The sequence below is a fragment of the Paralichthys olivaceus genome, chromosome 6 (genome assembly GCF_024713975.1).
Source record: "Paralichthys olivaceus isolate ysfri-2021 chromosome 6, ASM2471397v2, whole genome shotgun sequence".
Taxonomy (NCBI): domain Eukaryota; kingdom Metazoa; phylum Chordata; class Actinopteri; order Pleuronectiformes; family Paralichthyidae; genus Paralichthys; species Paralichthys olivaceus.
Genome location: NC_091098.1, coordinates 18,719,316 through 18,741,273, shown reverse-complemented (window position 1 = coordinate 18,741,273; position 21,958 = coordinate 18,719,316). Strand labels below are relative to the sequence as shown.

Here is a 21,958-nt window from a genome sequence, read left to right as displayed (position 1 = left end):
CTCGACGTAGAACTTCGAATGCTCAAAGACTGCTAAACATGACCTGAAGGTCACAACGTCGACGTGACGCAGAAGCAGAAACTAGGCTTTATGCTGAACCATTCAGTGAGGTGCGGAGAAACAAAGAGAAATCACAGAAGCCCTTGGAAACACAAACCCACACAAACAGAAGAAGAGGCAGAAGATGAACACACACACAGTGCAGTGCATTAGCCAGAACATTAGCAGCCGCCTCTCCCACTCTCGTCTCGGTAAGGGCTAAATCGCGGGGACGCAGAGTGTTACCAAACGCAGCAGTGATTTGTTTTGGGAACGCCACAGCTGTCAGCTCTCATGGGCCATTCTGAGACATGACAGCTCGGGTTGGCCAAGGTGACAGCAGCGTTTGCTCGGGGGCCGGCACACTTCAGGTCATGTTTAGCAAAGCTCTGCTCAACCTGATGGCCTGTAAGATCAGATAAATCCACAGTGTGTCCCAAGTCCACTCGGACAAACACACCTTCGACCGACAGCGGAAGGAGCGGACGGAGCGCTGGCGTCAAGAGTCCGATCAGTGCACAAACTTTCACTGGAAGTTAGTGAAAGAATTGTGAGGAGGAAGAAACTTAGGTGTGAATGCAGAATAACTGTGTTGCTCCCAGTCTGAAAAGGACAGTTTTGACACAAGTGTTTTTCTCCTCTAGTTCACACATTTCTCAAAGGAAAAAAAAAATCTATTGGTGGTGTAACCTTGAGATATTTCTTCCTTTCTGCGATGCCCTGATGGAGGCATTGAGAGTCTTCACCTCTCACCTTTGGAGACAAGCAGCTTTAAAGACACTGCAGCCTCTCCTTCTTCTCTCAGGGCCACTGGCACATACAATTGTAAAGCCCAGTGTGTGAGATAGGTTCTTTCTCGGAGCCACATAAAACACAGAAGAAGTCATTTATTGACTGAGAAATACCTCAACAGCCTGCGATTCCTTATTTTTTCCAGTCAATGTGAATGGTGAAATACAGGGTCACTGTACAGCACATGCCAATCTGCCGCTCCCATTCAAGACGTGCATCTGCTGGTCGCACACAGAAAGACATCTATACCAAAATCAGCAGCTGGAATAAGACCGCCATTGCTTAAGTGTTGCATTCAGGGTCCTCCTGCTCACTCTGTTTTCATCTTTGTTACCGTTTTCAACATCCCGCGATCAATGAAGAACAATGACAAGCACTCGACCAAACACGCTGACGACAAGCCACTGAAGAGAACTTAATTTTAAGGGTCAGTTCACCCAAGTTACAGAATAAAAGAGAGCACTTTCACTGGCCCAGAGTATTATCAGGTTGTGCCGTTTGCTTTGAGATACCCATCTTTGAGATTTCTGCCTCCGCAGACTCAAAACATAAAATATAAAAAATAACTTTTCAAGGACATTTTTATGTCAGAGAATGAAGCTGTAATGATTAGTTGATTATCTGAACAAACTGGCAACTAATGTCTGAATTTCTAAAAGCAATAATAGTTTCTTTGTCGAAAAGGAATTTGGGATTTCGGACTACAGACCACATCTCCAACAGGGACATTTTACAAATGTATTGAAAAAATGATTAAATGATTGATAATCAGCTGATAAATTGCTGATAAGAATAATCGTTGCAGTTGCAGCCCTAGTAGAAAATTGTCCCAGACCAAAAATCATTATTGAGCTGGTGGCAGAAAACAAACTATCTGCATGGCTACCTATTAGATGAGGTACGTACAAAAGTATATTTAATTGTAATGTGAGTGAATGAGGTAACTTAATGCCTTGACAATTAATATTCAAATAAGCCACTGTGCGAGAATGAAGTCTGAGTGGGAGCAAAGTTCATTATAGTGACCTTTTATCCTGTGTGGTTAATGCGTGTCCAAAGAGCGGCACTGCCCTCTGACACAGGAGGCCATGTTTCTCAGGGAGTATTAAAGTTAGCTTTTTATTTGGTGTAAGCGTGTGCACCCAAAGACACGTTAAATGGTGTCATTAACAATGATCAGTGGAGGGTAAAACAACAGCACAGGACTGAGAGGAGGAGCAGAGAGGTCTAATCAGATTTATTGCTTTAAACAAACTCAAAGATGCACAGCGTGAGTAGCATGGCAGAGAGGAGGAACTGTAATGGAGTGTGCTTTGACCTTTGAACTCTCTGCTTGCCTAATTGGCTCGTTTAATTTCAGCGTGTCCGACTGCCTCCAGTCGGATAACCATTCTCCAGAGGAACCAATCCCAGTGCTTTCCTCTATACAGTAATGCAGAAACACCCACAAAAGCCTCGCCAGTTTTCTTTCTGACATTCTGCTCCCCCAAAAGAGCTACTCCATCTTACCTCGTGAGCCTGGACCATCAGCAGGACCAAACACCCCCCCCTCCCTCCTTCATGTGAGTACAGCCTTGATTTATAGCCCACTTTTTTTTTTTTGCCCAAATATACAATTGACGCATGACGGGAAAGTAAGGTAAAATGAAGTTGTCAGACAATCAAGAGAGAGACAGAGAGAAAGGCAGAGGCTTTTTTTCTGTCTCATCCAAAGCAGCCTCACCAAGGCTACAGAAACTAAAGCCTGCTCTCAGGATGTCACAGAGCAGAAAAAAGCTTTTCATCCCTCTATGAAATTTCACCGCAAAAAAAAAAAAAAGAAAAGGAAAAAAAAGCAAAGGAAAATGTCATCAGAAGGCAGGCTGACAGTCTGTGAGCGCTTATTTGTGGTCAGAGACGTTTGTTTCAGTAAAGCATGCCACTAGAACTCCAAGTCCCTGTCACCCTTCTGAGGCCAAATCAAAAGTGACTGTCCTCCTTAACCATCCCCTACACCCCCCATCGACACACACACACACACACACACATGCACATGCACACACCCTTCCCGGTCGTGCATGCACACATACAAGTTATCGGGGAAACATGCAAGAGCTAAAACACGTTCACACGCTTCGTGGAACCGTCATGGCATCGCACCCAGTTTGTCCTGGTCACATCACGGCAAAGTCACTTTAGGCCCCAGCCAGACGACTAAAGAGATGAGACGTGTGATGGAGTGAGAGAATGGGGCTTCCTCCTTCTTTAGTTTCTCTTAATGCAGCCAGCCTGTCCCCCCGAGCCACCTCTCTGCCTCCTTGACCGCACAGGACCGAGGGGAGATGGAGCATGAGGTCCTTCTGGATATACTCTGTTTATCTGGGGGTCTAACGACAGACAGGTTTCACTGGGGCTCATGCCTCAATTTCACTGGGAAATCCAGAAATCCCACTGGTTGAAGATGTTGCATCATGTGAAGCATCTTCACAAAGGATGATGACTCAATTACATAACATATTTTAGATAATAAAACAATTTAAGCACTTTTACTTTCTCTAAAATGCATCTGTGTACACAATTCTCCTCATTAAGATTCTTGCAGGTTTAACTGGCTGCAGATTCCTTCACGCATGTGTCTTTGCACAATCCCAGCAGTTTCATACACTTATTTTGAATTGAGGGATTTCTAGCTGGTAGAAGCAAATTATCATTTAGTGGCCGGTGTACCGCTTGCAAAATTGCCACCCTCAGCTAATCACTCTACATTCAAATTGTGGTCCTCTGCCCAAGCAATGTAACAATTCTGCTCATTATTTGATAAAATAGCTTTGGTTGGACGAGCATGTCAAACTGAGAGAGGGGAGCGAGTTCACAGAGTCCAGCATGTGAGCGGTAAAATAGATATAACCAATTAATAAATAAAAATGAAAAAAAAAATAGACTGCATTAGCATTTTTAATCGCTGAAATTGTTTGTGCTAATGTATGCTTTCTGCAAAAAATACCAAAGTATCTGTTTATTTTTTGGTAGTTTATGATAATTTTTTGTTTTATCTGCATCAATGTATTTATTCTTTATTAGCCATGGGTCTAATGACTAGGTGTACAGTGAAAGTTGTTGGAACCTTGCTCTTTCCAGGTTGGGGGTTAGTTGCTGCCGTAAGTGAAGGTGTTTAAGTTCTGGTTCTGTTTGAGGGGAAGATGGAGTGCGAGGTGGTCAGGTGGGTCGTTATGAGATCAGCAGTAATGCAAGTGTGGTACTTGACCATTGTGGAGAAGGAGGAGCTGAGCCACAGGGAAACGTTTTTGATTGACTTGTCAATCTACTTTTCAACCCTCACCTATGTCACACACCCTGGATAGTGCCCGAACAAACACGATGGTGGCTGGACTCGGCCTTAGAGATAGGGTGAGGAGTTCAGACATCTCAGAGTCGAACCGCTGCTTCTTCATGTCGAAAGGGTACTACCCAGAATAACTCCTAGGCGCCTTCGGGTGGAGGTTTACTGGGCACACCCAACCGGAAGGAGTCCTCAGGGTAGACACAGTTCTTGCTGGAGGGACACATGTCCCATTTGGTGTGGGAATGCCTCTGGATCCCCCAGGAAGAGCTGGAAATCGTGGGTCGTCTTGAACATCCTACTTGAACTGGTTGCCTCCGCAACCCAAGCTCAGATGAAGGGAATACAATGGGTGGTGACAAATTACCAAAGATAATTATCACCTTTGTCTCAGCTCAACGGATTCATCGTTTCAGTTTTGTGGCCCGATTCTTTGAGTTCACTCCCATCAGGCAACTTGTGAACATCATGGAGTCTTTAGCAGCAAAATATATTTTTCTCAAGAGCTGCCGGACACTCCACAAAAAATAACAATGTTGCACATTATCTGTTGGATGTGCAAGTAAGTAAGTAACAGTGTCTGCAGTCATTTCAACTAAAATTATTACATCTCCTTTTTGTGTTTTCAGATCAATACCTAAGCTCAAGTGGCAAAAAAATTATTAAATGCAGGGTTGAGTAAGTTTTAATAATCATGTACAATAACACTAAACACTCCACTCTTTATGTACTTTTACATGATCAGGTCATCTCACTTCTACATGAAAGGACTCTCTGTTTGCAGTAATTTCCCTCCTTTTCACATCTACTTTTTCATCTTGGCGCTTTAGCTCAAAATCAGCAGGGAAGACGAAGGAGAAACTGGCAAGAGACCGAAGAAGTGAATGAACGTGTGAAGGAGGAGGGGACATCAAGTCGAGACTCAGTAGCCAAACGCCGGCGTTCATGTTGTCAACTCTCCCAGCTTCATGCCTCGGCTACATTTTGTTTCATCAGTCAGGCTAAAAATGCAACATGTTCCTTTTTGCATATTTTCCAGTCGTGACTTGGACCAGCGCACCATCGTATCATAGATGTACTTTCTGAAAACAGGTTGGTAGGTCTGAACAGAATGAATTATGTATTATGTAAAGCCTTCAATGCAAAGTTAAACAAATGTTAGCGTACAGAACAAGATATAAAAAGTCTTTGACATGATATGCTAATATCGATGAAAAATTACAGGCCAGGAAGAAAGAATTGATTTGATTGCAGTAGACTTTATTCCTATATAAAAAGAAGAAATACTAGGAAAAAATTAAATAGTGGGCAAGTGGAATTAAGATGAAAGTATCATAGGAGCAGCTTTTAATTCTATTAGTTTCTATTAGTAATATCAATTGAAATGTTTTTATTGATTATTTTCAAATCCACAATAGAATATAGCTCTGCTGCTAGCGACATCTATTGCACTTCTGTCTGTCCTGGGAGAGGGGTCCCCCTCATATGTGGCTCTCTGTGAGGTTTCTATGTTGTTTTTGTTAATAGGGTTTTTTGGTAGTTTTTCCTTTTGCTGAGAGTTAAGAGCAGGGGATGTCGTGCTTTTGAAGCCCTTTGAGACAGTGATTTGTGAAAATGGGCTTTACAAATAAAATTTGATTTATTGAACATACGCTGATGTTACACAGAAGTAAAGTAGTAAGTCAAAAGAAAAACGGTTGAGCCAGAGAACGAGAGCGATAAAGAACGGTGGAAGGCAGAGAGAAAATAGATAGAACAGAATCCCAGAGACGATAAAGATAGAAGGAGGGGGAGACAAGAAGAGAGGAAGAGTGACTCCAGCAGCCAATATTTTTTAAACAGCTTTGCTTCCACTCAACTGGGCATCAAGGCCATTATCCCGGGGTTAATCCCCAATCCGACGGAGCTGGCAGCCTTCCGGGACAAGCCAGGGTGGCAGCCCATCAACGAGGCAGACAAAAATAACACACATGCACACACAGGCAAGCTGCAATTAGGAGGAAAAAAATAATAACAAAACAATGCTATTAGCTGTGAAAGACTCGTTCTTAGCTTCTTTGTCCTTCATATTCCTGTTGAAAATAAACCACCGTACATGTTTCTCTCTCATTCTATCTCCCACTTCTTTATATCTCACTGTTTGGGTTTGTGTTGTCAGCTCCCATGTTTCTTTTATCGTGCTCCCTCCATCTGTCCACCTTTATTTTCTCCACTCCACCAGGAGCTCTAATCGTGCCACATTTTGCACCTTTACCTTGCTCTCCATTTCTCTGTCCACTGTCTGTTTCTCTGGCCGCCGTCCAAGGAGCCAAGGTGGAGGAAGAGATTGACTCAAAGAAGGATAGCCATGTCATGTGGAGAGGGACCAAAGAGGATCCAGGAGGCTTAGGGAGACTTAGCGCTGCCTCCCTTCACCACCCGCTACCCCACCCCTTCGGTCGCACCCTGCAGTCGCTGCCTGAAAACAATACCTGGACCGTCCTCCACACTCGAAGACCTCCACACTATGGAACTTTTACAAATGTTCACTTTGAGATAACCTGCCAAAAGAGCTGCACAAACAGCCCTCCCATCCAGCTGATGACACAGACATACAGTTCATCAGCTCCGGCTCTTTTCTGCCACCTTTTCCTCTCACCTTCAGGCACACAGGTGTTAAGCCGCGAGTGATCTTGTGGAAATCCAGCCCCAGTAAGGATGGACTGAGATTATCCCAGAGCTGCCGGTAAAAAGGTGTCACTCTAAGACGCAAACGTTTTTGTCCTTTTGCCTGACTGCTACAATCAGAAACAGCATCACCTCAAGTTCCTCCAATGACCCACTAAGTGTCACTTAAGCTGTTTTTCAGACATGACCTACAGGTAAAATCCAGAGAGTTTACCCTCAGTCTGCCTTGCACACATGCACAACGCAGCGGGAGGTTTTCTGCAAAGACACGTTCACAACAGCATCAATTTTGCGTTATTCAGGCGAGAGGTGGAGCTGGCAGGTGCAGAAGGCAGAGACAGGAAGCGACTCCTCTGCAGAGATCACATGATCAAGTTTACAGCACCCAGATAATGTTTTTCGGCATCTTATCACCACAAACTCTCCTTGACATCTTTGTCAGTGTCTTCAATGTTCATGATGCCGCTTCTTTACCTGGAGATATTTGTTTTCTTTTTCACGTCTTTTGTGTTTTAGAAGCATGTTTTTTCTGTTTCCTGTTCTCCCAGACTTGTGCATGTGTTTGTGTGCATGTAGTTCCTGTGCTGTCTTTCTCTCTAGGCTCCAAAGCCCACTATGTCTCCTATGGTAACTCCCTGACTGACGACCCGGGGCTTAGCCTAAATTCTCTCTCTATTAAAAGCTGCGGAATGCAAATAATGAAACATCTCATTACCACTGTCGGAGAACCCGAAATGAAAACAGGGGGAGAGCGGGAGGCAGTAGCGGAGAGGGGAGGACTAGGAGGACTGCGAGACAACACAGAAGGGAGGTGAAAGGAAAGAGAGACACAAGAGCTGATAAAGGGAGAAGAAAAGGATTGGGGGGGTTGAGAAACAGATAATCAGACAGTGTTTCTTTTGTTTGATAGGTGTTTCTGTTGGAGGAGTAGCCAGGACTATATAGCCACCTATGCAAACAGGGGTGGAGTCCTGAACTGAGGAGTCGTTCAAACATCAAATGACCAGTAGATAAATCTTCTATTTATCTACCTCACCGGCAATAATTGTGCAAGTGATGCATAAAGAATATGTAGTCAGTATAAACGTGTGTGTGTTGATTGATAATTAAATTATGCAACAAGAGGATTATTAGTTAGAGTGTTACGTTTTTTTAAACATCTCTCATTAATCACCTCTGAACTTCACTGGATTTAAGGGAAATGTACTTGTGTGTTTTCTCATAATTACTCAGCTTTAAGTCTCATTTCATGACAGGGAGGAGGCTGCACGTTTTGAATAATGTACCTGTGTGCTACAGGGCAGTGAAATCTCCAACAGGAAGTGTATTTGGTTGTTTGCAGGTGGGAGGAGATTGATGTTAGCTGTGATGGGGAAGGGATGAGGTGGTGGCGTTTTCGCATTTACTGCGGCCACACCACCTTGCACTGGTCTCCTGGTGAGAAACCCAGTTCTCTGCAACTGTTTGGAAACTCATCTGCTTGTGCAAAAACACACCGAAAATATGTGTATGACTTTTTTAACTGGTTACAAATGAAACTTACAGCAGTTTGCATCCAATAGATTTAGCAAAAATGTCCTCATTCATCTTTGGCTAACAGTACTATGTGTTCTCAACAGTGTATGTGGTTGCCCGAGCATTACACCTACATTCATATGCTGCTATAAAAGCCTCCACTCTTGTGAAAACATGATTCTGGCACCAGGCTGCAGGGATTCACTCCCATCCAGCCAAAAGCGAATTAGTGAGCTCGGTGCGAGGATGCCGGGCGATAAGGCCTGACTCGCAGTTGACCTTCCAGTTCATCCAAAAGGTGTTTGATGGGGTTGAGTTCAGGGCTCTGTGTCCTTCGGTCAAGCTCTTTCACACCAAACATAAACACAGAAGTTGAAATCTTCCAAATCTGTTGCTGCAACGTTGTCGGCACATGAGTGTCTCAGATATCGCTGTATGATGACGATAATTCCAAGCAGATTGAGCTGTACCATGACAACCAAATGTCCCGTAATTAGACAAAATTTTGCCGTGCATATGTGTGCAGTGAGGATTTATAACTCACATTATGTGTGCCCACTGATGTTCCTCAAACTATTGGACGAGATCTCAGCAATTGAAAATTACTTTTTTACAATGAGGACTTTGACAGACAGAAGCTATAAAAACATTAAGACCTTGAGGTTTAGAAAAGTACCAACTGGTTTTGTGGCTGGAGTGATGATAACAGCATGAGGCTCAGGATGGGCTCAAAACTCCCTCAGCGTGTGCATGTGTATGTGTGTGTAACTTTCATGTGTCTGAACACTGAACCTCTCACAGCAAAAAAGCAAACTGTCACGACTCAACTACACACGACTGTACAGCACAGAACACAAGCAGCCTGTTCCTGAGCTGCAGCCACCGAGGTCTAAAACACACACACATGCAGAAACAAAGCAAGTGAACAGTATGGAGGAAATGAAACAAAGGGTTACCAAGAGGGAGAAAATGTTAAAAATGAACATATGGTACGACAATACCAGTCCTGAAGGAATAAATGTGTGAAAAGTCTGATGACTGAAAGCTAATTGTTGTTTGTTAATGTGTGCGGTTTTTCGAATGTGCAAGTGAGGGACTGAATGATGGTGACTCAACACTGGCGGCCAGTCGCGATCTGGTGCCGAGGCGGGTGTCCAGAGAGTGTGTCTGTGTGCATAACTCCGTGTGACTGTCGCTCTGTCAAGACAGCAAACAGAGGCATCTTTCTCAAATCCACACTGGGCCACGGCTTACAATGAGCTCACGCAAAGAGGGGAGCAGGAAAAAAAAGAAGCCGCCGCTTAAGTGTGTACTCACAAGTTCAACAGGCACATCCCCCCTGAGCAAATATTAAGGGAGACTTCACTCCCTGCTAATCTAATTCACAAACATGGCAGAGCACACACACACAAACACACACTTTGAATGCATTACCTTGGCCCTCAACATGCAACATTCACTTATAAGTAACGCTCCCACAAACCACTGTACAACGGCAAGTGAGTGGCACAGTGATTTACATATAGATAGAGAAGTGTTTATAAAAAAACACATTTGTATATAATAGCCCGGGGCCTTGTTGTCACTCATCAAGCTGATCAAAAAGCAGCTACTATACAACACTGATGAATCTCGCGGAGCATTTTGCGAATCCGTCCTTCAACTGCAGGAAAAAAAAAAAAAAGGACGTGAGATAAAGGAAGAGAAATCAAGGGGAGCGGAGAGGAGCATCTAAATATAGAGAGACTCACATTTTGGAGTCAGAAAAGAGACAGTGAAAGGTATGAAGAGGGCGGAGGCAGGCGGGAGATGCAAGAGAGACGGGGAGAGGAAAAGAGAAACAGAACAAATGGGAAAAGTGGTGTTGAGGCTGCAGAAGACAGAAGGAACTGGATCGATGGCTGCAGAGCCTCGGTGGGTTTCTCATCTACTGTAGCGTTGCGTAGTGGACGACTGGAGAATCGGACATGCACGACACTCTTATTTTGTCTGCGAGACTTGAGAATTCAATATAGAGTGCACTGTATCACCACAGACCTTTAACACGAGCGACGATAGTGACGCTCGGCCCCTTCACTGATCCTTTCAGTTCCCTCTGCTGAATTATAGTAATTGGGGAAGATGAGAATCTAAAGGTTGTTAGTCGTCTTTGTTCCTGTGCTGTGTGGTGATTGCCTGTTCATGTTGCTAAAGCTATACTGACAAAAATAAAGTTGCATTCAAAGTTTTTGTAACTTTTTGCATATAAGGCAGTGTGGCTCGAGGCGGCCATGTCCTCTGTGATTTACGGAAAGCGAGGTTCAGCCAGACAAACGCCTCACCTGGATCCTCAATTCTGTCCCCAGCCCTCCTCTGTCATCACCCCCTCCCCTCCGTCTTTTCACTCAGAAAGTGTTTACCCAAATGCGGTTTGACATTTGACTGTCACCTGTTGACTAACATTAACGGCTGCCATGGCTCGCAGGCTTTTGGAGCCATCGCTGCTTTTCTTCCCCACGACAGTGACGGGAAGAGCTGCAAATAAAATTCATGTACAGAATAGTGGCAAAGCCAGACATAAAGAAACACAAAGAGGGAGGCAGAGACAAAAGGACCACTGTGCAAACTCTCATGATCGTGCTCGCCATCGCTGAGGACAACACCCACCTTGGAAACCTAATTTTGAAGAAGTCACACATTCCCACATTGTGAGGCAGTGCCAGTATCAGGTGTCCGTCCAAACCACCAACTACCAATCAAACGCCACCCCCCCGTGACACACCAGCGCACACACCAAAACAAGCGGGGGGGGGAGAGAGAGAGATAGAAGACAGGAGGGAGGGTTGTGCGATTGAGAAAGAGAGTTAAAAATGAAGAGGGCAAAGGAAAGAGCCACCGAGAGACAAAACCAAAGAGAATGACAATGAGTGAAAGAGGAATAGAAAATACAAGGGGTGAGGTAAAAAATGCATTTTCAGCTCCTCGTGTGCATTCACAGAGCAGTAAGAGAGCAAAAAGACGGCAACAATGGGACTTTCATGTATGTGCATGTTTCAGTGTGGAGCTGGAAAGAGCAGTGAGACGGCCGTTGGGGGAATTTGCCCCTCGCCACAGAAAAGGGGATGTGAACTTACTCACTTCTGTTGGCCTCACATCTCTCGTTCATAAAGGGAACTATAGGAACGCAGGAGCGCTCATAAAATGTCCAGCAACAAAGACGGAGCTCCACTTCTATCGCTGATTTATAAAGGTCACATGATAATATGCACTTAGGATCAGTTTTTTAAAGCAGAAAAAGTCTGTTTATATCAAGACAACACCACTTCTCCTTAGAGAAGTCACCTTCGAACCTGAACAGAGAAGTTATTCTAACTTGGACGGCTCAACTTGGCAGATAAGAGAAAGAGAAAAGTGTTTATGTTTGAGCAGAAAACTAGAATCAGCGTCCATTTTTTGCAAGCTGTTGCATTAAAAGGATGTATAAATATGAACTAGGGTCAGGGGAAAGGATAAAAATGAGAAACGGAACAGGGAGAGGGTAAAAATGAGAAAGGGAGTAGAGGAAGGGTAAAAATGAGAAATAGAGTAGGGGAGGCCACAGGAGGCACCTGGCCCACTTACAGAAGAGGAGGGGGTGGTGGAGGAGGAGAGGTGGAAGATTAAGGAGTGGGAGGGAAAAACGAGAAGGAGAAGGTGGAGGAGGATGAGGGAGAGGAGGAGTGGAGAGGGAGTAAAAAAGAAAAAAGGGAGATGCAGCTGGGACGGAGCAGAGGGCACGGGGAGGACGGGGGTGGAGCTGCGGGGTGAAGTGACGGAACGAGAAAAGGATGTGGGATGAGGACGCAAGTGGGGGGGAAAGAACAGAAGAAAATAATGGGAAGGGGGAGAAAGGCAGAGGGGGAGGTGAGAGCAGGATGAGAAAGAAAAGAGAGAGAGGAGGAGGAGGGGTCTGGAAAAGAAGAAGAGGTGGCCTTGTGATGCAGAGAATGGAGGTGGTGTGTGCGTGCGCGGGATGAACGTGTGGCTTTGTGTGTGTGGGTGTCTAAAATTATGACGAAAAACTAACACCTCGCCCAAAGTATGAATAACCAACCACAACAGGCCAACGTAGGTTCAATCTCTTCTCCCAGCAGCCTGTCTATACCACTAATATCCCACTAATACCACCCACAGTCCTCGCTCCACCTCACATCAATGAATATTTCATGTCCTGATGGCACTTTTAAAGCAAAAACTAATTAGCAAATCCAAGTTGATCTGGCATTAGTCATATCAGGCCAATTAAAAGCACAGTTCTACTGTACATGTTAATGGCAGCGAAGTGGAATAATTGTATGTTGAGCAGGGGAGAGAATGTTAAACAGGCCTTGTTAGCAGCACTTTAGCACTCTAGCCCGAGTCCATGGCTGGATTACAAAACTCTACAAAGCAGGATAATGTTCATCAGGAACACACACATGCAGATGCACACACACACACACACACATCTTTGAAAGGCGCAAACGGAAAAAAAACTCCATCCATTAATTAGAGAGTCGCCAACTACTCCATGGGGTCAGAGCTGGTACTTTTTAGCAAAAGAGGAGAAATATTTCCAGGGAAAATGATGGTTTTATGCGTCGGTAATAATATTAAACAGGGATCCAAATATTGGCAGAAGCTGGCAGGTCAGATGTTACGCAGTATTAGTGGGAGAAAAACCATTTTCTGCACCACGCAGTGTCTCGGCGGTCAGCACCAGTCAACATGAGGTTGTGGAGACAGTGTTTGTGTGGTGCTGAATAGAGAGAAGGTGTCAGTTTGTGTTTGAGTCTTTCCAACTTTTCTCTCTGTGTGTTTTTTTAATGCAGAGACAGACAGCACGGACACACACAGACTAAACTGTGCCGCACAAAAAAAGAGACATTATAACAAGGGCTGGAACTCTTTTGGAGTGTTTCATCAGCCCCCCTCTCATCACCTCCTCCCACTCCTCACTCCTTCTCCCCCGTTCTCTCTCTCCTCTACGTCCCCTCTTTTCCTCCCTCTCTCTCTCTCTGCCTCACTCTCTCCCTCACCTGAGCTTTGATATGGAAATCTCTCACAAGCCAGAGCCTGAGGCTAGTTGACTGTTTCTAAAGATGTATTTGCTCAAAGCCACTCAATTTCTCATCAAATACTCACACTGTGCGTATAAAAGACAAACTCTTTCACTGGGAAAATAACAACTAACAACTTATCCAAAGCTTTCAGCAGTTTGCAAAACCCAGACATCACGACAAAAAAAAGAGATTTTTCAAGCCCGAACCTTAAAGCTCTTAATAGCTTATATAAATCTGACTGAAAAGATGGTGACCTTTCTGCAGAGTAGAGCTGAGGACGCTAACTATCTTGTCGATAGAGTACTTCGAAAGAGTGTGTGTGTGTGTGTGTGTGTGTGTGTGTGTGTGTGTGTGTGTGTGTTCTTTCCCACTGGTTTACCAGTCCTGCACAGCCAGGTAATTATACAGCATTAAAGATGACCAACCTGCACAGCTGTACAACACTCAGCCAAATAAAGGAGAATCAATCCCTCTGCAGAAGATCTAGTTAATGATAAAGGAATAAGTCTGAAATCCAACAGAAATCACTCCCATGTCAGCTCATTACCAGAATATTAGTGGCTGACGTTTCATGATATTGTGTGAATCGCACAGATCGAGGTGATCGAGACGAGGAAAAATACATTTTCTTTAACTTTGAAAATAGACACGATTCTTTCATGATTCTAAAAGATAAAGACGATAGAAGACAGAACTGATGACAGTGACGCGCATATCTCCGCCAAGGCCCAACAGTCCCCTGATGAAACCATTTAAATTATTATTACTAATAATAATAAATTTTATCTGTACAAGAAATGCAGCTCTAAGAGCTTCACATACAATATAGATTAAAATAAAAACATGTTCAAATGTAAAAGAAAAGGAAATAAAAAAGAAGTTAAATAAAAAATTTTAAGCATTAAAACAGAAATCAACTAGATCACCTTTCACACACTCATAAATATCAGTGCCCTAATCATGCCTCATTTGTCCCATTAAGTTTCAAGAATCAATGTTGAAAAACACCCCACCTCATAATTTGAAAGAAAGAAAAAAATCCCAGATCCCCTGATGCAGATCAAAACTCAAATGTTATGGGTTCTTCTCTGACCTATAACGCATCTGTCCACCAAGTTTCATGGAAATCTGTTGTGTTATTTTGGTAATTCAGTAATCTTGCTTGAAGACAAACACACAACCAAACAACCAACAAACACAAAGGGATGAAATCATCGCCTCCTTTGAGGAGGTGGAAGGAAATGTTTCAGTCAGAGCATCTTAAAATACTAAGCTGAGTAATTATGGAGGTTATATGTAAAAATCAAAAACATGTGAAGCATTAAAAACATAAAGATAGAGTTTTTATCTCTTCCCTTATTTTGTTAACCACTGACAGATACCTACGTGATAATAGGCACATCTGGCGTGCATTACCCGACGCACGCTTGCTGCAGCATCTTAACAAATGAAAATATACAGGATTTAAAAACTAATAATTAGGACTGCATTAAGCAGAAAACAATTTCTTTTTTAGTCTATATGATCGCCAAGCTTCTGAGATGGATGCATCAGAAAATAAGAATAATGTGATTGTTATGGGAACCGGTTTAAGGATCACATCTGCATTCCTAAATAAAAGAAAAAAAACACCCTGACGAAATCCCTCATCTGCCTCCTCGGCAACGGGTGATCCAAAACGTGTTTCGCAATATCAACAACTTCTATGAAAAATTCTGACATTGTGCCATATTTTTTGTTTTACTCCATAAAATAATCCCTTGGGTTTATTTTTAGCTACAATCAAAGTGTAGTTTTGCTTCTGGTCGTTAAATTGTCAGTCGTAGATTAGAAACGTTACGGTGACAACTGCAAGTTAGCTCCCAATTTAAAATAAAAAAATAGAGAAAAGAAAAGAGGGCTTCTTGCTTGCATTGACATCCTATCATGCGTGCAGGTCTATGAAATATTAACACCTACGTGAAAAGACAAGTGGGGTGGTGGAGAGCGTGTTTGTGTGTGCGTGTGGAGGTGGGGGTGGCTTAAACTCACCTGTTCTCCATGCTGTGGAGGAGGGGGTAGTATGTGAGATAGGTGGATAGAGAGGACAGCTGTAACACACAAACACACACACACACACACATCCCCCACAGCATCCATGTAACCCCATGGGGGATGAGGAACACCTGTATTCAGCACTGCACAATGAGCTATAGAAGCGGTTAAGCTAAAAAGCCTTGGGAGTTATTAGTGGGGGTGGGGGATGGAGGTGGTTTGGCTCCACGGGTTAATGTGTGCCAAGCTGTGTTCGCACAAAATCAGACGTGAGAATGATAATGTTCACGGCATGACAGATTACACAGAAAAACAGAGTTGTCAGAAAACTCTGGAGAGACGTGGTGTCTCATGTAAGTCGTGCACATGATTCGAGTGTAAACGGTTCATTTTGCAGAGTGTAAGCCTAACAGGTGTTTCCATTAACAAGTGAACTCCGAGGGGGGACCAGGACCAGAGAACTGGCAGAGGGAGATAGACGCAGAGAGATGAATGGTGTATAAGTTTTCTAACTGGGGAACAAATGTGTCTTCATGGAGCATTTGGCCTCTTTTCTCTATTTCTGGAGAAATGTAGATGAGGTTAACGTGTGTGCAATTTATTGTCATGTTGTCGACATACAAAGATGCACACGTGCTCCTGTGAGGGGGCAGTGTACACCACTTACCCCCGGGTTGGTGTAAGTTGAAGCCTGCTGTGGCACGGATCAGCTCCCAACCAGCATGGGAGCAGTAAGCTCCACCTAAACACCAGCAGGCCTACACAAACACACACAAATACAGCAAATAGGCAAGTGGCTCCAGCTCCAAAAGAGAGGAAGGCCCCCTTCCTCACAACCTTCATTGGTAATATACAAGAGTAACAACCTCCACCACACGGCAACTTTGGCTTTGACCAGGACAAAGAGTGAAAAGTAAATTTAACTTGTGTATTATAACCAACTTTAAAGGTCCATTCATGAGAGACTACACAAGTGGAAAGTGCTTCAAATCCTCCTTTGTACTCATACAAGCACGGCTAATATTTTTTCCATCTTTCGTCCGATCTCGCCTACTCTCCTCCCCCACTCATCCTTGTGGCTATTGTCTTGGTCTGTATTACTTTTTCCCCGTGGAAAACACAGATGGAGAAGGTGCACACACACGCACACACGCACGCACACTGATGCCCACCGCTCTTGCAATGATAACGCTACACAGTCGCCACCTCAGGGAAGCCACCTCAGACGGGGCAAACACACAAAGACACAAAGCATTCTGGGAGATAGTCCACGTCAAGGTACCAAATATAGGCAGTCAGCATTAAAATCAGATACTGTTGCTAAGCTCAGACAAAATGTTCATGGACGGACACACACGCATGTAGATAAACACAGACACGCCAACAGTAATTGAATTACTGAATAAAAGACTTGAGGGTTTATCATGTTAAGTGCCAACCCTTAACTCTTCGCAGAAGAACAAAACAACCACACAAATCCAGAGAGGCCTAAGACAATTTAGAATAATCACTAGATGGTCTATTAATCCCTAAGATCCAGTTAGCCGATGTCAAACTGAGAAAAAATCTTGGATCTAACAAGCTGTTTACGTAGTTACAGTCCTGAGCTCATAAGAAACACTTTACAGCAAAGTTTGAAATGACTTCCCTGTGCTGGAAAGTTCCTCAAACTAAGCAAAGAAATAACTAGACACCACACACACTGACCATCAGGATGAAGTGGGGTATCTCCTGTAAATTGTGTGGTGGTTTGATATAAAGTCAGTAGCTGACAATGTGGCTTCATGTCCCTTTGCTCTCAAATGATCAGCAACACACTCTATCCAGACTTAACATCATATCACAAAGTGATCACAAATCCCTCCAGAGGAAGAAAACCCGGTGTTGCTCTATGACACACAATCTAAAGTAGTTCAGAAAACCTCAGAGCGAGGCTAATGAGCGACATGAGCTGATATCTGTCACTTTCTCAGGACTCACCTGGCTGCAGGACACATGCCAGGACGCTTAGTGCTGCGGGCGTGCACAGCGTGCGGGGGAACTAGTGGGTGTTCTTCCCCTCTGAAGCATGGCAGAAAATGGAGGAAGACGGAACTGGCCGGTTAGAGAGGGCAGACACAGACAGCAGACACACACACACTTACACACACACTTACACGCACATTTACACACACACTTACACACACACAGCACAGGAGGCAGACAGAGGAGCAGCGAGCCTGAGACGCTTTCAGCTCCAGTCGCCAGTAAACAGCGAACACTTGACGCCACACTTTTCAACTCTCGAAATGGATCAGGTGGCAGTACCTCGGCAATTACAAGAAAAATTACCCGACAGCACCATCTGCAAACAAAATCCCCCCACCACCACCTCCACCCCTGTCTTGTCTGGTACTCGAGGGCTGGGTGTTGACGCAGCAGAAATTTCCAGCTGGAGAAATCCCCCTTTAGGAGGGTTAATCGAGGGGAGAAGGAGGAGGGTTTAAGCCCTCTTGTCTTCCAGCCTCCGAGCGCTTTCATTTTGAATCCCCTGCAGACTGACTGCTGCACGGAGCATCACCCTGCAGCCCACTTTGTGTGGCACGATATATGCGTGTGTGTGTGTGTGTGTGTGCCCGACATGCCCCATGCAGCCGCTCTGGCACCGCGGCTCATGCGTTCAAAAACTTCGCACGTTTCTCCAGGATCCCGCTCGATCAGCTGGAATCAAACTCAAACTGAGGGAGATGAAGTGACACATCATGTGGTTGCACAACCTGAGCATGTGTTAGCAGGTATTTCTAAAGGCACATGTGTGCAGGTGTATCACGTTCATTCAAACTAATGTTCTGCAAACTGGAAATGTATGTTCCCCTGTGCGCTCTGCGTGCGTAACATCCAATTTAAAAGTACTTTCCATTTATAAAAACACGCATTATAAAGAAGATATAAACTGGGATTTTTTTTTACCTCACTATGTTTGTTCCATTATCATCGACACAATGTGAGAAATGTACAATGTGCGATCCCCGTCAGAGACTGACAGCTTCTCCAAATATCAACAAGCGCAACAGACAGCTGGCTGTCACGTATGGAACAGGTAGGCGTACTTTCAGACTGGAGCCTGCTCACTCGGCCGAGTATTCAGCTGTCAGCACACACTCAGGCTGTGGTGCCGATGGACTGGAATAAAGAATAAAAATAAAAAACCAAAAAACAGACAGGCCTTCATAGAACAGATCACAGAGCCGCGGCTGCGAAGAGTTGCATTGTGTCATGTCTCCAAATAACCTGCGCGGACACCAACTATCAGCCGGAGACGCGACGGCTCCGTGGGGGAGAAAACTAATTGTTGACATGATGTAAAAAATATATAAAAAACCTGACGCGTCTGGATGGAAATCTGTTCGCAGCGGAGCGAGGCTGGATTTTAATAAAGCAGAAAGAAAGAGAGGTGGAGTAGTGACATGAGGAAGTCAGACATACCTGTTACCCCATGGGGTCTGGGGTGGACGCGGTGTCGGTCCTTCGGAGTCCAATCCGCGGTGACAGCCTGAGCGCAGAGCGGAGGGGATGTCCACGGCACCGGCCACTGTCCTTCCTCTCCTCCGTGTGCTTCCTTCAAGTGTTATTCCCCCTGTTTTCTCCCACTCCCCGCTCTTCCTCCTCCACCAGCCCCTTTTTTTCTCCTTTCTCTCTCTCTCTCTCTTTCCCTCCCCTGCTTTTCCGTGTCTTGGTATCAGGAGCCTCCCCCTCCTCCCTCTCCTCCTCCTCTGTGCATATCTATGTCTCTCTCTCGCTCTATCTCACTCTGCCCGTGCAATCTCTCTCTCTCTCTTTCTATCCGTGTCCCCGGATCTCTCTCTCTCTCTCTCTCTCTGGGCAGAGTCAGGAAATGAGACACGCATGTATCCATCTGATATAAGTCTTGTCTTATCTGTTATTTAATAGACTATAACAAAAACAACAACACCAATAATCATAGTAATAATAATAATGATAATTGTCTGTGTTGTGATGTAAGCAGTGGGATGTTGTATCCATGGGGCTTATGGGTCGTGCGTTTGTTGCCATAGGGCTCAATAATGACCAGGGGCTTCATGTAACTTACCCCCTCTTGTGGCAACAGCAAGAAAACACCAGCCGGTCACATTTACAAAACACAGGAGACTGACATTTCTACAGTTTGACACTGTTTGGCTGGAAAACACCTTTGTGAGCCACGTGACGTGCAGCATGCAGTCCAGTGGTTAGTATATAAAAAAAGAAAAAGTCTGGGGTAATTCCACCACAGGGGCCTCTCCTCTTCTCACTCAGGATGGATGATTTATCATTGTGATTTGTTTTAATGTTAAGGGGGAAATTATGAGAGGATTATTAAACACTTGTGAGATAGAACAGAGAGAACGACACGACCAGTGGTTTCTTGAAATGCTAGAAAGTATCACACATCAGTATTGCAGTATATCTCCTGACAGGAAATTAAATGTACAGTACTGGTCCTAATTGGTCAAGTACTCACTGTTGTGGGAAGTAAGCAGGCTCTTTAACTCAGTAAATGTCCAAATACTCTATTGCAATTTGCAAAGTACTGGACTCAAAATCGTAGTATAGTAGTATAAAGTAGTATAATCAGTAATATGTTCTTAAATCATCCATCTGTCCATTATCTAGACCACTTATCCTGTTTGAGTGTTGGACCCGTCACCATAGGGCTGACGTATACTAATAACTTTATGAAATTAACTTTATTTGTATAGCAAGGTTACAAAGTGCTACACAAAATCCATGGCAAAAAATGAATTTTGAATAAATCCAATGAAGTTCAATTTTAAGCACCAAATCATAACATAATAAGTTCAAGACCTTAAATTGACCTTAAACCCATCATTTCCCACAGTGAGCAAATGCCTTGGTGACTGTGGAGAGAAAAAAACTCTTTCATTTACTGGATGAAACCTCCAGACCCAGACTCAGTGTTGGCGGCTATCTGCATCGACATGTTGGGTTAAGCGGGGGGAAATGGGGAAGTGAGGAGAGGTAGGAAAGAAGAGCTCCGTGTTATAGTGAAAATAATAATCCTCAGTTGTACCATGGCATAATCAGGTGTTTTGGCCTTTTAATGGCAATAATGTTTAAAGCCAAACCTGAGGGCACGCTGAGGCTAAAGGTAAATCTGACTATATACATATATATCTGACATATACTCCACTATAGAGACAAACAACCACCATGCTCACATTCACATCTAATAAACAGTGTCGTATTTACCTCACTCCAATATGCATGTCTTTGGACTGCAAGTCAGAGAACATGAAAACACCACACAGGAAGGCCCCAGCCAAGCCAGGATTCAAACCAGGTATGTTCTTGCTGTGAGGCAACAGTGCTATACCCACTTTATCACTGTGCCACTTCTTCAAATCATCAAAATTTAAAGCACTCATCCTGGTGAGAAACGGTCCCGGTTAGATTCTATAAAGTGGTCCGACCTCTCCAATGGATCTGAAGGTCAATCTGAGAGGTCACCAGGTCATTAAAGGTGATAACTAATGAAGCAGAGGGAACAAAATAAGTTGTCTTACAAATGTGTTGTGATTGTTTTGATGTCTCTCTAACCTTTAGCTTCTCTGTGAAATACAGGATCATTTTACTTCTCTGGGCTTTTGGCAGGTAAAAAGAAAAAAAACATTTGACAAGTTTTGAGATATCTGAAATGTGGCCTCAGTTAGACACATCTTTTTAATGTAATGTGTCAAAAGGAGGTTTTATCTTTAAAATAATCTTTATGTTAATCTTAAAATATGTTGAAGCAAAATAGATTTAATCTGAAAAGAAACCATAACGATAGTCTGCAGAAAAATATAGATGGGTGAAAAGTAGCCTACGCTATTTTATAACAAAGTAGAAGGGGACGCATACAGCAGCATAAAAGTCATATACCCAAGTAAAGTACAAGTACTTTAAATTTGTGCAGTAGTTGAGTGAGTGTACTGAGTAATGTGTACCAAACTTTTCAAATGGATTCGACTGTGGTTGTGGTTTGTATAAACAAAGCTGCGGAAGAACAACTTTTACACAATCTGTCTGTTTTTATTGGAAATGAGGTTCGACTTGCAGTAAAATGCTTTTGAGAGTGACTTTGTGTGTGTGTGTGTGTGTCTGTGTGTGTGCCAATAAGGAAGTGAGGAGGGGCTTGTTTCTTGGGAAATAGTCCTGCTGTGACCAGGAATTGTTGTAGGTTTGAGGAAGTGGGAAAAGTGCATGAGGAAGAGAATCAGTGGCACAGCATAACATGTAGTATGTGTGTGTGTGTGTGTGTGTCTGTGTGTGTGTTTGTTTGTGTGCGTGCGTGTGTTTGTATTAAGGGAGTGATGTGTGGCATGACAAAGCAGGAGGGTAGAGCCATGCCTCCATCAGTCTGGGTAGTTGGCTGCTGCAGGCCGGATAACGGAGAATGTCAGGCCATGTGGATTAAGGATGTAGGTCTGTAATGCCCAGGCACAGATCTCTCTCACTCTCTCTCTCTCCCTCCCACACACACACACACACA

At 43.9% G+C, this 21,958-nt stretch overlaps 1 protein-coding gene across 9 annotated transcripts in view; it reads right to left on the bottom strand.

Annotated features, from left to right (window-relative positions):
* Positions 1-19,416, bottom strand: part of zbtb46 (zinc finger and BTB domain containing 46) — a 60,044-nt gene extending 40,628 nt beyond the window's left edge. For 3 of the 9 annotated variants that reach the window (XM_069526935.1, XM_069526930.1, XM_069526931.1), the window contains exons 1-2: positions 18,892-19,416; positions 16,094-16,184 (exon numbers count right to left, since the gene is read on the bottom strand). Coding sequence is in view for 1 of the 9 variants with exons in the window: in XM_069526927.1 (XP_069383028.1) it covers positions 6,405-6,504 (100 nt within the window). In the remaining 8 variants the exon portion in view is untranslated. Of the gene's footprint in view, positions 1-6,404; positions 6,520-16,093; positions 16,185-17,406; positions 17,736-18,891 lie in introns of those variants that run through there. The other 6 variants (XM_069526934.1, XM_069526928.1, XM_069526929.1 and 3 more) reach the window with 3 other exon arrangements.
* Between the last annotated feature and the right edge of the window lie 2,542 nt (positions 19,417-21,958).